The sequence below is a fragment of the Terrapene carolina genome, unplaced genomic scaffold, assembly GCF_002925995.2.
Source record: "Terrapene carolina triunguis isolate 2854851 unplaced genomic scaffold, T_m_triunguis-2.0 Scaffold21, whole genome shotgun sequence".
Taxonomy (NCBI): Eukaryota; Metazoa; Chordata; order Testudines; family Emydidae; genus Terrapene; species Terrapene triunguis.
Window position 1 is genome coordinate 24959836 of NW_020664372.1, and position 16211 is coordinate 24976046.

Consider the following 16211-nt stretch of genomic DNA (forward strand, 5'->3'; position numbering starts at 1 on the left):
ACGAAGGCACGGTAGCTACAAGGAGCCAGCTGTGGCTTCCTGAGTCAGAGCAGTGAAGCCATGGGGTAACATACAGCAGGAGCGGTCCTGCTCTAAAGGACAGTGATGGCACAACTGGTATAAGGTCCTTTACACAAGCAGATGATTGGGGTAGCAGAGCTCAGGTCCACTCAACCTCTGTTGTTCCAGACATGCTCCCAGTCTGCACCTGCCCCCACTACCCTCTTATAGCAGGGAGGCAACTGGTATAAGAGGTAGATATACTGTCTCTGGAAGCACTACGCCAGCAGCTAATCCTCCTACACAGTGGGAGTATTCCATGAGAAAGGGCAACAAGTTTGAAGCCACTCTGCACTGGTTTTAACAAATCAGAAAATCCACCCTTGAGTACTTTACAAAAACCCAATGAAATGGCTCCTGTCTGCCAGAGGTTAATATACAAATAGACTGAGCCTTGTGGAACTACCCTGTACTAAAAATGCAAGGGTTATGCTGCATGCTAATGATGTAAATGATGTAATCACTTAACTAAGGTTATTACAGAAGTATTGAAGTCAGTGAATATTGACAAGTCCTAGCCAAGTAAAATCTGACATAGCCACTTACTATGACATTAGTTTGAGGTAAAGTATAAAAATCTTATAATAACTCCCAAGATGTAATTGGTTTTACAATAATACAGATTACAAAGACAATCTCTTTGACATTTTATCATATCGTCTGTAAACCAAAATGTGTCAGACCTGTATTTAGTTGGTCTACAAGATGAAGAACTCTCCTATCTTCAAAATATTCATTTTACTTTCTAATACACCGTTTTTTAAAATGATGGTAATACCACAATGCTTGGTCACCTAAGTAGATAAATAGTATAATAAATGTGTCCCCTCAGCTTGGTCATGCTAAGTAGATAAACAGTATAATAAATGTGTCCCCTCAGCTTTCATGGAGTGTGAAAACCACTCTATTCCTCTCCCATTCACTAAGGGGAGAATTTTCAGCTTAGCCATCTGCTTGTTCATTCCATTTTTCTTCCAGCAGCATGTGAATTCTTTTGCAAACGTACATATTTTCCTATTCACTGCCTAAGATTTTAGAATGTTTTCCTCCTTTAGTTATTTAAGAATACCAGCATGGCAACAGTGTCCAATCCAAGCAGTTTACTTGGAATGCCCTCTTCTCTTCCATCACCTAATCCAAAGGTGGGAATATAAAATGCTCATAAGAATATGGAACCCATGCAGACTCTCTAAGATACCTATACTTGAAGAATAGATTCATGATACCTTGTCTTCTGCTACTGAAGTTATTACTAAGCATGAGGTAATTTTCATTACACAGTGATTTAAACAAATATATACCCACACACACATAAACACATACACACACTGTACACTGAAGAGCTAAGAGAGTAGGCTTTCCACAGCTTTATTTGCATAACCCAGTGGATCAGGTAATTTCACATATATTGCATTACTGAGTGTCATCTTATCCTTTCTCTCACTGTAATTCCCCCTTTCCTCTCTTCTTCCAGTTGAAGAGGCCATCCAGTCACAAATCAGTTTGGAGTTGAGAAGTCCACCATTGAGGCTGCATTAACGCAAGTGTGCAGGGCCATTAATCACATCCTGCTACAAAAACTGTGACTCTTGGAAATGTGCGTGAAATAGTGGATGGCTTTGTGGCAATTGGATTTCCTAACAACGGCAGGGCAACAGATGGCACGCGTATTCCAATTTTGGTCCCGGACCATCTTGCGACAGAGTACATCAACAGAGAAGGGTATTTCTTTATGGTATTGCAGGTGCTGGTGGATCACAGTGTTTGTTTCACTGACATCAACGCAGGATAGTCAGGGAAGTATATGATGCATGCATCTTCAGGAACACTAAGCCAGGACAGAAAGCTGCAAGCAGGGACTTTCTTTCCAGACCAGAAGATTCCAATGGGGGATGTTGAAATGCCCATAGTGATCCTGGGAGACCCAGCGTACCCTTTACTCCCATGGCTCATGAAGCCATACATGGGAAACCAGGATAGCAGCAAAGAGCGCTTCACCAATAGTCTGAGCAGTTGCACAATGACAATTGAAAGTGCGTTTGGCAGATTAAAAGCTCTTTGGCGCTGCCTTTATGCCAGGTTAGACCTAAATGAGGAAAATATTCCCATGTTCATAGCAGCCTGCTGTGCACTGCATAATATTTGTGAGGCTAAGGGTGAAAAGTTTTCCTGGGGGTGGAGCATAGAAGTGGATCGCCTTAGGTGCAGGAAACATTCCACCCTGAGGATGCTCTCTCTTAAAAGTATTTCCATCTAATATGGGAGGACCCAGGATAAAAATTAATTTAGCAATTCCATCCTGCAACTCCCTAGAATTCCTCTCTCAGCTGAATGAATTATGAGGTCTGGCACTAGAATCACTGTGACTGTGCACTGGGCAACTTTACTGCCCATATCAGTGATGACGACTATTGTTTGTGTTACATGGGCCCTTGTTAATGTGCATAATGATGAGGACTCTTTTGTTAACCTGACCTCTAGGAGAATCATGGAAATGTCCTAGGTGGTTTCTGGTTCTACTCATATATGGGCACATTTTGGTTATGATCTTTGAGATTGGGTTTGTGATAAATAAAGTGTGTGTGGTGGGGGGGGGAGCTCCCTTTGATGGACACCCAGCCAGCCAGTTAGCTGTAAAATCCCTCTTGGTAGCTGTTCTACTTGCTTTACCTGTAAAGGGTTAAAAAGTCCCCCAGGTAAAGAAAAAAAAGTGGGCACCTGACCAAAAGAGCCAATGGGAAAGCTAGAACTTTTTAAAATTGGGAAGGAAACTTTCCCTTTGTCTGTTGTTCTCTCTGGGCTGAAGAGACAGGGCAGCAGGTATGCCGTGTAAAGTTTGAACAAGATATGAAAATCATCAGATCATATCTAGAACTATTTTTAACAACCCAAATATGTAAGTAAATTAGGAATGTTTAGGAAGACACGATTAGGTTTATTTCTGTTTATTTTTTAAGGCTTGTGGACTCCTCTGTGCTAACCCCAGATGCTTTTGTTTACTTGTAACCTTTAAGCTGAACCCCCAAGAAAGCTATTTTGGGTGCATAATTTTTTGGAATTGCTCTTTTAAAATCTAGCAAAAGCCTAAGTTCCTAATGTATTTTCTTCCTTTTTGTTTTTAATAAAGTTTACCTTTATTAAGAACAGGATTGGATTTTTGGTGTCCTAAGAGATTTGTGCATATGCTGTTTGATTAGCTGGTGGCAACAGCTAATTTCTTTTGTTTTCTTTCTCCGCTCTTCCCCGGAGGGGCAAGGGTGAAAGGGCTTGAGGGTACCCCATAGGGAGGAATTCCCAAGTGCTCTTTCCAAGGTCCAAGGGTTTTGGTTTTTTTTGCATTTGAGTGGTGGCAGCATTTACTAAGCCAAGGTCAGAGAAAAGTTGTAACCTTGAGAGTTTAATACAAGCCTGGAGTGGCAAGTATTAATTTTTAGAATCCTTGCAGGCCCCCACTTTCTGCACTCGAAGTGACAGAGTGGGGATTCAGCCTTGACAGGGTTGGATACAGGGGTTATTATAAAAATGTTGTCATGGTCAGATCATCAGCCCTATTCTTCCGCTCACTATGGTGACAGACTCATTTTGATAGTCTGTTCTCAGAGCCTAACAGAACTGATTGGATTCTAGATCCCTGAGGAATAGTACTGTCCAGCCACTAGTCATATTAGTCTGGCTTAACACCTGGGAATATAATACAAAGCATGTTGCTATGTCTGCTGGATGATCTCCTCTGAGTGATGAACAAAGAGCAAATGTGTAGCTGATCTTATTAAATATCTCAGCATTCTTTGTTACAGTTGACCATAAGGGTTTGTGGAAATTGTTTACACAGTTTGCTACTGGAAAAAGAATTTCCAGACAGTTCCATTCATTCCTTTCAGACAGGACCCAGGAGGTGGTTGTGGTCAACAATTTTTCATCCTTTCCAAGCACTCTCTAAGAGAGTTTCATATTGTCATCTCAAGAGAATTTATTTTCCCCATTAATCTCATTTATATTAATTTCCATTTAGAAATGCTGTATTATTGTCAGCTTCCGTACACACAACTTTACATCAGTATGGTTCCAGTCCTGCAAAGGCTTAAGCACATACATAACTTTATTCACATCCAGAGGGATAATTGACTTCTGTCAAAGTTATGCATGTGCTATTAAATATATTTATATTTTTAGCTGTTTTCTCAATATATTCATTCAGTAGATCTGTTTGCCAGAAGCTGGGAATGGGCGACAGAGGATGTGGATCACTTGATGATTACTTGTTCTATTCATGCCCTCTGGGGCACCTGGCATTGGCCACTGTCGGAAGACAGGATACTGGGCTAGATGGACCTTTGGTCTGACCCAGTATGGCCATTCCTATGTTCTTAATTCTAAAATATATAATAGCTACTTTTATTCATTTTTGCTTATACAAATGTGATTATAATAAGTGAAACTAAATTTGGCTTTATGGTCACTGTATTGAGCTTTAGTAATGAATGATGTATAGTGTAGCCAAAATAACTGTATTTTGTCTATATTAGTCTAGCAGTATGTATGCGTATTGATTATTTTCCTTTTCATATGATGAAATGAAAAGTTTTTAAAATTAACAAAGAAAAAATATGAATAAATATTAAAACAAATTATGATAAATAAACAGGCACTTCATAAAGAAATCTCTTTCATAGCTTCTGAGTGCAAGAATTGGGCTCTGGAGCTCCCTTACCTTCCCCCCACCCAGGCAGCGCAACACAAGGGGCCTCCACCTAAATCTGGAGGCTTACCGAGACAGGCCTTGATTATTTAAAGACCAAGCTCCCCGTGACCCCAGTGGGCAGGGGAGAACTGGAAAAAAAAGCTAGGCAGCACTGTAGGTGGTGGCGCACCTTTACAACTGTCTAGAAACTAGACCAGAAAACTGGTGCCTGGGACTCCTAACACAAACCCAGTTAAGTTAGGGTGACCAGATGTCCCGTTTTTAAAGGGACAGTTCCGTATTTAAGCCCTCCTGCAGGTGACTCAACTTTTTCTTAAAAACTGGCAAATTGTTCCATATTTTCTGTCTCCCCCGCCATCAGTACTAGCGGATTTTGCTGCTCGCTGGATCCCTGCTCGCCAGCCACCCGCCCGAGTGGGAGGGTCTAGTAGCCAACGATGAGGGTGGGTGTGCAAGGCTGGTGGCGGGGCGAAGATGCAGTGCGTGGAGCTGGCCACTCCCCCTGCTGGTCTGTCAGCGCAGCCCCCGCCGCATGCCAGCTCTCAGCCAGCAGCGCCCCGCCCCCCAGCCCCACTGCTCCTTCATATCTCCTCCGACAGATATGGCATCTAGCAGGCGCCAGGTGGCATCTAGTTACATGTCGCCTCTGCTGCCCACCCATCGGCCCTTTACATGCTCCTCCTCTTGCTGTCCTCTCCCTGCTTTGCCCCATCACCCCGCCCCCCAGCCCCACTGCTCCTTCATATCTCCTCTCGTCCCGCTCTCAGTGCTGTGGGGAGAACCAGCTCCTGGTCAGAGCCCCAGGAAAGCCCAAGACCCTCCTGCCCAAGACCCTCCTGCCTGGGGCACTGGCGAGGAGGAGCTGAGCCCTGCATGTGCCAAAAGCCCTGCACAGCACTGGCATGGGGAAGCCTCTCCGCCCTCAGCTAAGCTCTGGAGTGGCGGGGGGGAGGGAGCAATTTCTAGCCTGTTCGCATCCTAACCCTGCAGGCTCCACAGCAGCCCTCCGGGCAGGGGCTTAGCACCCTCTTCACCTGCCCTGCCTGCCATCGGTCCTGCCCCCAGCCCTCCGGGCAGGGGCTTAGCACCCTCTTCACCTGCCCTGCCCTGCCATCGGTCCTGCTTCATCCCCTAGGCACGCTCCCCTGCTTAGACACCTCTCTGGCGGGTTCACTGAAGCCCCTGGAGTCAGGTTCCCTTAGCCCTGGTGCACAATGCATCCTTAGAGCTTAACCCCTTCCTGCCCGCACTGCAGCCAGAGGCGACTGGGTTATAAGTCCGTGGCCAGCAGCAGCCTGGAGGCATTAGCTGCCTTTTGATACTGTGCGTGCAGAAAGGGACAAGCTGCTTCCAGTCACACAGGGGAGAGAGGAGGGAAGAGAAGAGCTCTGCAAAGACACGAGCTAGGTCCTCCATCTCTCCCCTCCCCCGTGGCTGGAAGCCACTCCCGTCCCTTCCCTCCCGCACAGTGCCAAAAGGCTGCTGCTGACCACACTGTGTTGTGAACCTTGACAGAAATCGGGGGGGGGCATGTGACCCCACATGTGCCCCCACGTGTTGTCTTGGGAAGACACAGTGCCAGCTACCGGGAGACGCGGGTCCATCCCGGGGGCCCAGCCAGGTTTGGAGGGCGGAGAGCACCGGGCAGAGAGGGTCAGGTCAGTCGGTCACTCCCCCCGTGTGGGAGAGATTTACAGGAGTGTGTGTGTGTGTCACAGATTATGTCGCTCTCCTATCACATACCCAACACCATATACCAGAAAAAACTCGACTCAACACATTCAGCCAGCAAATTGGACTGAAAATCAACCACAATAAGACAGATATCATGACCTTTAATATTGCCTCGCCATCACCAATACAGGTAGAGGATTATGTTCCCACCAATGTAGAAACATTCAAATACTTGAGCAGCACCATGAGCCAGGACGGTGGAACAAGCCAGGACATCCAGAACAAACTCAATAAAGCCAGGAATACCTTTAGGAGCTTAAATACAGTCTGGAAATAATCAAAATACAACAATACCAAACTCAAGATTTATCAGACCTGCGTACTTTCAATACAACTTTATAGTGCAGAATGCTGGGGAATGAGAAAGTATGACATGTCCAAACTGTCTTCATTCCATACAACCTGCCTCAGAAAAATCCTCTGTATCTTTTGGCCCAGAACAATTGCAAGCCAAGATCTATTGACACAGTGCAGCCAAGAGGATCTGAGCACCATCATTGCCAGAAGGCGCTAGAGATGGATCGGTCATGTGCTGGGGATGGAAACTGATTCCATCACCAGAGTAGCAATAAGATGGACACCTGAAGGCAAGCGAAAACGAGGCTGCCCGAAAACAACATGGCGAAGAGCTGTGGAAGCTGAACTGAAAAACCTGGGGCACAGCTGGGGAACTATTGAAAGACTTGCCAGAAACAAACAGGAGTGGAGGAGCTTCGTCACTGCCCTAAACACCAGAGTCATAATAGGAACACGATGACGATGATGATGATGATATGTGTGTCACCTCTCCCTGTGTGAATCCTAAAGCCTTAAAAATAAGAAGGTAAATAAAAAGAATCCAATTACGCAGTATTTCTTTTTAACAGGGGCTGTCAACTTGATGTTAATCTGAACATTTGTACTGCATAGTTCTGATTGATTGCCGTTTAACTCACTTGAATACGAGTAATTTGACCAGATGTCCAGTATTCAACATAGGGAAATATGGTCACCCTAAGTTAAGTAGTAAAGTCTTCTTGAAAAGTGTGCAAAATTGTTCCTCTAAATAGCAGGGCAAACTCACTGCATTATCACTGGTGCCAGAGCAGACAGAACTACAGAGAGAGGAGGGGTGGATAAAGTCCTACTGAAGTCTTCAGAGTTCCAAAATCAGGGGAACTCTAGCCTCCTCAGCCAATCCTATATTAAGAAGAGAGGGTGCCATGGCCACTAAACCAAATTATTCCAAGAGGCCCCAGTTCCCACCTCATAAAAGATCCTTCACTGTGAACAGCTCTGCCTAGACTAAAGGCATGACTACATCCCCCCTCTCTTGGGGCTCTGACACAGGTTGGCACTTTATCAGTTGCCTCAGCAAGTTAAGGAATTTACACCTTCTCGGCCTCTCAAGACAGCCATTCTCTGGTCACTAGCAAAGTTTCTGAACCTGATGCTGGAAACAGCAGTCAAGATCAGATGCTGTATTCAGATCAAGAGAACACTTAACTCCCCAACTTTCTTGAACAAGAACATGGTTGTCAGTCATTACTCCTGTGTCCCTCCCCTCCTTGGCAGTAAATGGCAGCTGTGCAGAACTATTGTTAAGGATGACAGCAGCAGGACTGCCCCCCTACCACTTCCTAAGAAATGCCTCTTGCTGATCAGAGCAGTGGCAGTCGTACTCAATTCCCACTTCTAACAGTGAAAAACAAACAAAACACACATTTAGCTATACCAGGAGTGATCCTTAGGCATTTCTAGCTCTTCTGCTACATATAACTATTCTTTTTCCCTTCTTAAGCACTCTTCTGGGTCTTTCTCCTCAACCTCTTCAGGCCCTATTCTCCCACTGCCAAATACTTCAGTTCAAACCCTGTAGAAACACCATAACTCCACTATCTCTAACACCTTGGCTTCCTTTAAGCCCACTCTCATACCACATGTTCTTCCTATAGCCCTGGCTTAAAATCCATCTCCTCTGCTCATGTGTCCATGGCTGAAACTTGACACCCTCATCATCGCCAAAGCATGTCTCCTTCTTGTTCTTTCTGTTATTCTTGTGTTCAACTGCTGCAGTCCTTGGCAAGACATCCCAATGGGAGATGACACACTGGTCCATGCCCCACTTCACCAAAACCACAAGTGGGTGAAGGAGAGGGGATGGGTCCACAAACACCTTTTGCCTTCTCTCCTGAGAAGTTGGAGGTCTTTGCTCTCTATCGGGATAATCTTTGGGACATTACCCAGTCAAGAATACACAAATCATATAAACAGTAAACAAAACAAAAACAAAAAAAGATTTGCATACCTCCCTGGTCTACCCAACCTCAGGTATACCTCATCTACAGACTTGGGGCTACGAGGTGTTACCATTATACAAATAAATAAATATATTTGGATGTGCTGCTACATCATGTCATTTTAACCAACAATTCCTCACACACTGTGTCACAGTCCCACCTGTAAGTAGATCTCTCCCACTCTCTCTCTAACTGACCAGGCTCCCTTCTACCAGAAACCCTGCTCCAGGCTACCATCACATGATGACTAGTCACTTTACCCATCCACTAGCCCAAGCCCAACCCTTCACCTGCGAGATGGACAACTAGGCACAGATGGGCTTGGGCAGCAGCAAAGTCTAATCTGGCCTAAGTAAGAACCTGTTAAACACAGTGTAAGACATTTAGACACATGAAAAATACAGGGTTAGGCATTTCCACATTTGGAACCCCCTCATCAAAGGAGTATCTGTTTCGGTTGCAGCTAGCATGAGAAAAAAGGGTTTATATCCTTCCAACAAAAAGAATTACCCCTTTTTAAACATTCATTAAATCCCACCTTAAACTTTTCACTAAATAAATAAAATAAATCTGTGCTTCAGTATCAAAATATCATAAGGTCTCTGAATTAAATACTTTACTTCGGCCAAGTAGAGCCATATTTTTCATTTAAAGCTTCTGTTTTTGAGAGAGAGAAAAAATCCAATTTGGATGCCCTAAAATAAGTATCATTTGAGATTTTTTTTGGCAGATATTCTTGACTACTCAAATCTGTGCAGCTCTCCTTGTTAATTGAATGTAGCCCTTGATGGGAAATTGACAAGGACAAGCATTCAGATGTAGAGCAGCCTGCTAATTTTCACCTTTTGGGAAAGAATAAATATTAACTGAAGAAAGTCCAGTAGGGAATTATGTAAGTATTTACTGGTGCTTACAGTTTAAACTGAAAAAATGAGTTCTCCCTATAGAGAATAAATTCCACAAGTCCTTTTAAGAGATTGAGTTCTTTATGTAGGTGGATTATACTGCATGGTGGTACTTCTCCAATGTGTTGGAAGAATTTATTTTCATCTCAGGACATAACAATTCATGGATAGGCCCTAAACACAACTTCAAAGCAGGTCTCTCTTGTACCATGACAATTGAAGTGTCTTTTTCCTGTGCCTTACTCCTTTCCTCAAAAGCACAATCTCCACATGCTTCCCCCGGCACAACCACAAATCCCAGTGTTTGCCGTCTACCAAAGAACCAAAAGCAAAAGCATTCCCACATCCCACTATGGGATTAACAGTGGAAGGCAGAAAAAGTAGGATGGGAAGCAGTTCTGGCTGGTCGGAATAAGAGTGATAGACACTAGGGAAGTGATTCTCTGTAGAGGTTGACTATGAAGGGATTTTGAGAGGCAGTGGCTCAGTTGATATGGAGTAAAGGGAAAAGCAGAGATGGCCAGATACAATGAGAGTATGGTAAAAAAAAATGATTTTTTTGGCAATAAGTTTCCCCATTTTTGACCAACTATGTACAACACACCTTCTTCAAGCTTGCACTCATTCAAGTTTTGAATCTCTCTCTGGTTTTATGGCAAATTACCTTGGGAACCCCTTCACACTGTGTGATCACGGCTTCCCATGACAGCTTCAGTTAAACTCACGTATACATGATACAGAACTTTGTCAGTGACAAGCAACAAGTGCAGAGCTCCCTCGCCCAACCAGTCAGGATGACAGTTAACCTCAATACCTCCAGAACCAAACCATAGGCTGGTTTCACCAAGGCAGTCCAAATAAAGCACAAATGCTTGAATAAGGTTCCACATCCCTTTCCTCTGGGCACAGAAGATACCAAAGGCTCAAAGTAATAAAAAATGCTTAGAAACAGAGACTTTCCCACTTTCTGCAAGCTAAGCGGGGAGAGGACAGAGACATCATCCCCTCTTTCCCCAGCACATCCATGGGTAGGCAGTCATAAAGCTCTTGTCTGAGGGTAAAGGATTATTTGTGCAACAAGCAGTAACTAATGCCCTAGGGAAAATGTTTCAGGCACACAGACAAAAGCCCTGAGGCCGCTTTATGGAGAGAAAACACACATGTTACACTCTCAGACACTGCAGAGCAAGGCCCACTGTGAGCATGGCATCATTTGACAAAGAGAGGTGTAGTTGCTAAATAAAAACATAATACTGTATAATAGCCAAGTTCTCTTCTGACTCTAACTTGTCTCTCCATTTGTTTACTCAGCCCTCATGAAAATGTAAAATGAAAAACACTTTATATGGATTTCATAATCTCAAGCATCAAATCCAGGGGCTTCTATTTGAGACATTCATTGCAAAGTGCATTTCCACAGCTGTCACAGCTTTTTAAGTTGGTAGCTTTATCAGAATGTCAATACAGTACACAAACATTTTCAACAACAAAACCATAGAGTCTGAACAATCAAAAAAGCAAGTTCTCTGTGGTGACTGGACGATAGTGGTTAAACATTATCACCAGGTATGTAAGTGCTAAGCACTGTAAGAGTTGAATACACTATGGCATCCTAAAAAGGACCTTTGTTTGTAACCGTGTTATACAGATGACAAGTTCTACTTTTGAATTACTATGCTTACAGGACTATTTTCCATACGTTGCAACTCTTCCTTTCGGAACGTAGAACGTGTATGAAAAGTGTTGATACCGAACATAAATATTTTCAACCCTTTGAATGGTTTTCTAAAAGATCTTATTTTCCATTTTCTAAAGTGCTAGATGTATTTAACACATGCCTGTACTCAAGTTATATATATATCTATATAAGGCCTCAACTTAATAGACATCTGTTAACACACTTTATGAATTATTCTTACAAAACATACTGATGTGGTTAAGTCACACACTCCACAAATTCATGAGCATGTTAGAAAACAGAATGTGCAGTATGTAAAAATCATTAAAATAAATGATTAATGTACATAGGTCCCATACAAATACTGAAATATGGAAACTTTTATATCTATAAAATATAGTGAATTTGTAAAAGTAAAGCTTTGTGATAACAAACTTAGTCTCTACATTAAAATTTTGATAAGTTTATTTTAATGATATTTGATTTTTCATTACTAATAATATATGAAATACTTTGTTCATGATTAAGGAAACATTTTTTCTATAGCCAACACTAACTGGGTAACTTATTTCATGAAGTAATTAATCAATAACTAATTTTAACTTCATTAACCGGTCGGCTCAGTGGTACCACAGGTGGCAACTCGGACTGGGGGGGGGGGGAAGCAACCCGTCACAGTGATATATCTTGATTTAATCAGGCTTCTGACAGTCTTAGATGACATTCTCATAAACTAGGGAAATGTGGTCTAGATTAAATTATTATCAAGTGGGTGCAAAACTGATTGAAAGAGCATACTCCAGGAGTTTGCTGTAAAACTAAGGAAGCATATCAAGTGGGGTCCTGCAGGGGTCTGTCCTGGTTCCAGTACTATTCAATATTTTTGTAAATGATTTGGATAATGGAGTGGAGAGTATGTTTATAAAATCTGCAGATGATACCAACCTAGGAAGGGTGGCTAGCACTTTGGGAGAAAGCATTAGAATTCAAAATGACCTTAACAGATTGGAGAATTGGTCTGAATCCAACAAGATGAAATTCAATAAAGATAGGTGTGATGTACTATGATTGTGAAGAAAAAAAAATCAAATGTACAAATACTAAATGGGGAATAACTGCCTGGTGGTTATAGTGGATCATAAACTAAATGAGTCAACAATGTGATGCAGTTGCAAAAAAGACTAGTATAATTCTGGGATACATTAACAGGAGCATCATGCATAAGATACGGGAGGTAACAGAGGACAAATTGGAGAGAGTCCAGAGAAGAGCAACAATAATGATAAAAGGTTTAAAAACTTTACCTATGAGGAAAGGTTAAAAAATGGGCAGGTTTAGTCTTGAGAAAAGAAGACTAATAGAGGAATTGATAAAAGACTTCAAAATATATTAAGGACTGTTCTAAAGAGGACTGTGATCAATTGTTCTCCGTGTCCACTGAAGGTAGGACAAGTAGTAATAGGCTTAAGTCTGCAGCAAGGGAGATTTAGATTAGATATTAGGAAAATCTTTCTAACTATAAGGACATTTAAGCACCGGAGTAGGCTTCCAAGGAAGATTGTGGAATCGCCATTATTGGAAGTTTTCAAGAAAAGGTTGGACAAACACCTGTCAGGGATGGTCTAGGTACAACTGATCCCGTCTCAGCACAGGGCGGTGGACTAGATGACCTCTGCTCAATATTTCTATCATTATTGTAGGGCTGCTGGCCTGTTTCCCCAGCCCAAGAAGGATTAAACACCACACCCAGATCTCTTTCAGGCCCTTGCCCTTACCTCAGGGCAGGGATTATTAATTCAAACAAAAAATGCCCATAGTAACTCAAAACAGTGCTGTCCCTTGACCAACACAGGCCACAAAGACCTTTCATTCTGTGCTGCTCTCTGCTCCAGAGCCAGTAACAGGATCCAACCTCTGTCCTGCAGCAATCCTTCCAAGTGAGTTCTGTCAACCCTTAATAGGCATCACCTGATCCCTTTCCAGTTTAAAAGGACAGACCACCATGTTACAATTACCAAATCCCAAGGCCCATACAATACTGACATAACTACACTATTTATTTTTTAAAACCATATACTATTGTTTTGTTTACTTTTAGTCTATATGACACCACAATGATTCCCTCACCCCATATTATCTACAGATTTGACAGCTTCATTCTCTGTATTTAAACTGAAATTGTGTGTTTAAACAGAAGGCTGAAATAAAATCAGGGAAATGATACCATGAAGGGATGAATATCCTATACATTTATGGAGATCTCTGCAGATTTATGTTTTCCAGTACCCTAAATAATTATCTAGGCAGGTACAATTAGACTATCCCAGAATCATTAACAAAACTGCTCAATAGTAAAAGGGTTTGTATACCAAGGTGTTGATAAGAAGAAAACAAAAATCAGCAGAGAACCATAACATCGCTCACTTACATTGCAATTTTTATGTAAGCTAAGTGAGATATTCATCTTATTTTAGTCAAACAACTGCCTAATGTAGATAAAATAAAACACTTATTTGACACTACATATTTTCATAAAACTCCTATTGACATATATGTGGGCCTTAGAATAATATTTTCTTCTTGCATTCTTGGAACTAAAAATGATTGCTCAGATCATCCAGTGAAACTTGCTACTTGTTAATAGGAAATATTGAATAAGTGTATCAGCATTATAATACCATTTTTGAAGATTAAATAAAACTTCCATCTAGAAAAGAACTGAAGTGGAAAAGTTTTTAAAATAGTTAAAACTTCAGTAGAACAGATTCAAATACATTTCTCTGTGTAAATGATAAAAATGTTATTAAAAAGCTCACCTTGACTATCCCACGGATATGCATTTTTGCTATCATCTCTGCAGTGTAGAGAAACATCAATAAAGTATCTAGAGCAAATGTCAAATATTGAAGAGGTGGATAATGCTCAAAGGTCTTTGGGGTGTTCATACAAACAGAAATGACACTGATGATGGCGCAGATGCGTAGCAAAGAATGAACCCACTGAAAAATGAAGGGTTACAACTTAGTTTTGATCTTACAAAATAGAGTACGTATATGATGTCTATAACTCATCTTGACATCATTTCATACAAGTTTTTTCAAATATTATGGTCCAGATTTTTATGATCTCCCCCTCCCCCCCCAAAAATAAACACAGACTTTTCAGATTCTATTTTAAAAAACAACATACAATAAGTCATTTTGCTCATTAGGGGGTCACGTAATCTAATGGACTAAGCACTGTTTCAACCTCTGTGTATTGAGGAATGTATGTCAATAATATTACATTTTATGTTTCTGTAATTAATCTTTGATTTTGTTACAACAGCCAATGGTGATATTCTATTAAAATTAGTATGAGTAATTAATGAATGAGTGTTCTCTTGTGAATGATTTCAGTGCTAAAACACTGAAGCACAGCTGAAAAGCTCTAGCATCCATACTGCAAACGAGATGACAGTTGTCTAACATAAAAGGAACACCAATGCACCAATGTTATATATTAATTTATTTCAGATTATTTATCTTCCCAAGGATATGGGGACAGTTTTTGAAGTGGATTAAAATGACTGACCTAAACAGCATTCTTACATCAACAAAGAAGGTGAACCAGGATCTGAGAGATCAACACTTTCCAAATATTAACCATCCTCCTCAACAGTAAAAGACCCTCCTCTCTCAAGATTGTCTTTGTGACCTCATTTTATAAATTTGGCTTGCAATTTAAATCAAGCAGTGCTGGCAATCGAAGCTAGCTGAAAAGTGGGGGGGGGGGAAATCCACGAATAAATTACTTGACAATTATTGTTTCACCATCCTCAACACTCTCCAACAACTGATGGAAAAATCATTGAATAAAAATTGGAAATGTTACCTGATTGACTGTCAACTGTAACCATTTCACTAATTCTGACTAATATTTACTTGTTTCAGGATCTTTCTTAAGTTTAATGGAAGTGATTATTTTAACTGTAAAATGTAATATTTAACTTGTAATTGGTAATTAGTAAGAAATAAACTTACTGGTTTGTTAATCCACAGGATATCTGCATTGTCTGACAAAGATTCATCAGGGCCAAAGTCTGTAACAGGCTGAGCTTCCACACGTGAGCTTTGTTTCCGTTTGAGCATCCTGAAGTTAACTTTGGTTATCTATAACAGTGAAGCCCCCTTGGAAAGAAAAGAAACAAATTTATTAAACAACCTGTTCAAAAAACCCTGTTTGAACAGCTTTGTTAAACAGAAAACACTTGTCACTAGGCCAGTCTGCTATTGTATAAAACACTGAAAGTGAATCACCTCAGATGGTTTTACACAGAAATAGGCAACTATAATAATTTTAAAAATCCTAGCAGGGCAAATAGACAATTACGGTACTAGTTTTGCTCCCATATGCAAGGAAGAATATTGTTCCATGCATAGGCTTAAACCAAAGTCTGATGGGGTTGATCTGACTCCTATTGAAGTTAATGCCGACGCTCCCATTGACTTCACTGGAGCAGCAGGATCAAGCCCTATGAGTAACAGGCTAGCAGGGGGAGTTAATTGGCTGAGACAGATGTTCCCATTCCTTATTGGGCTGATAAAAAGAGCCTTATTACTATTGTTCTTCTATAATTGGTATTTGTTTAATCTTTCTTTTTGTATATACAATTTTCTACTCACCTGTCAGCCAGTCACTCAGTTCATTCCTGTCCATGTGTATGGACAGATGTAGGCATTGGGGAGGGATCTCCCCCTTGTGCAAGGTTAGGGACAAGCAGAAGCCCCCCACTTAGAAGAGCACAGAGACTGGCTCCTTTGAACACCTCAGGGATGTGAAATGCCCTCAGTGGGTTGGGAAGTGGGGAAAAG

General features: G+C 41.5%; 1 protein-coding gene across 2 annotated transcripts in view; it reads right to left on the reverse strand.

Annotated features, from left to right (window-relative positions):
- NALCN (sodium leak channel, non-selective) overlaps nucleotides 1–15488 on the reverse strand; it is a 348982-nt gene extending 333494 nt beyond the window's left edge. For both annotated transcript variants that reach the window (XM_024194179.1, XM_024194178.1), the window contains exons 1-2: nucleotides 15381–15488; nucleotides 14175–14357 (exon numbers count right to left, since the gene is read on the reverse strand). In XM_024194179.1, the coding sequence (XP_024049947.1) occupies nucleotides 14175–14357; nucleotides 15381–15488 (291 nt within the window). The remainder of the gene's footprint in view (nucleotides 1–14174; nucleotides 14358–15380) is intronic.
- Nucleotides 15489–16211: the final 723 nt, after the last annotated feature.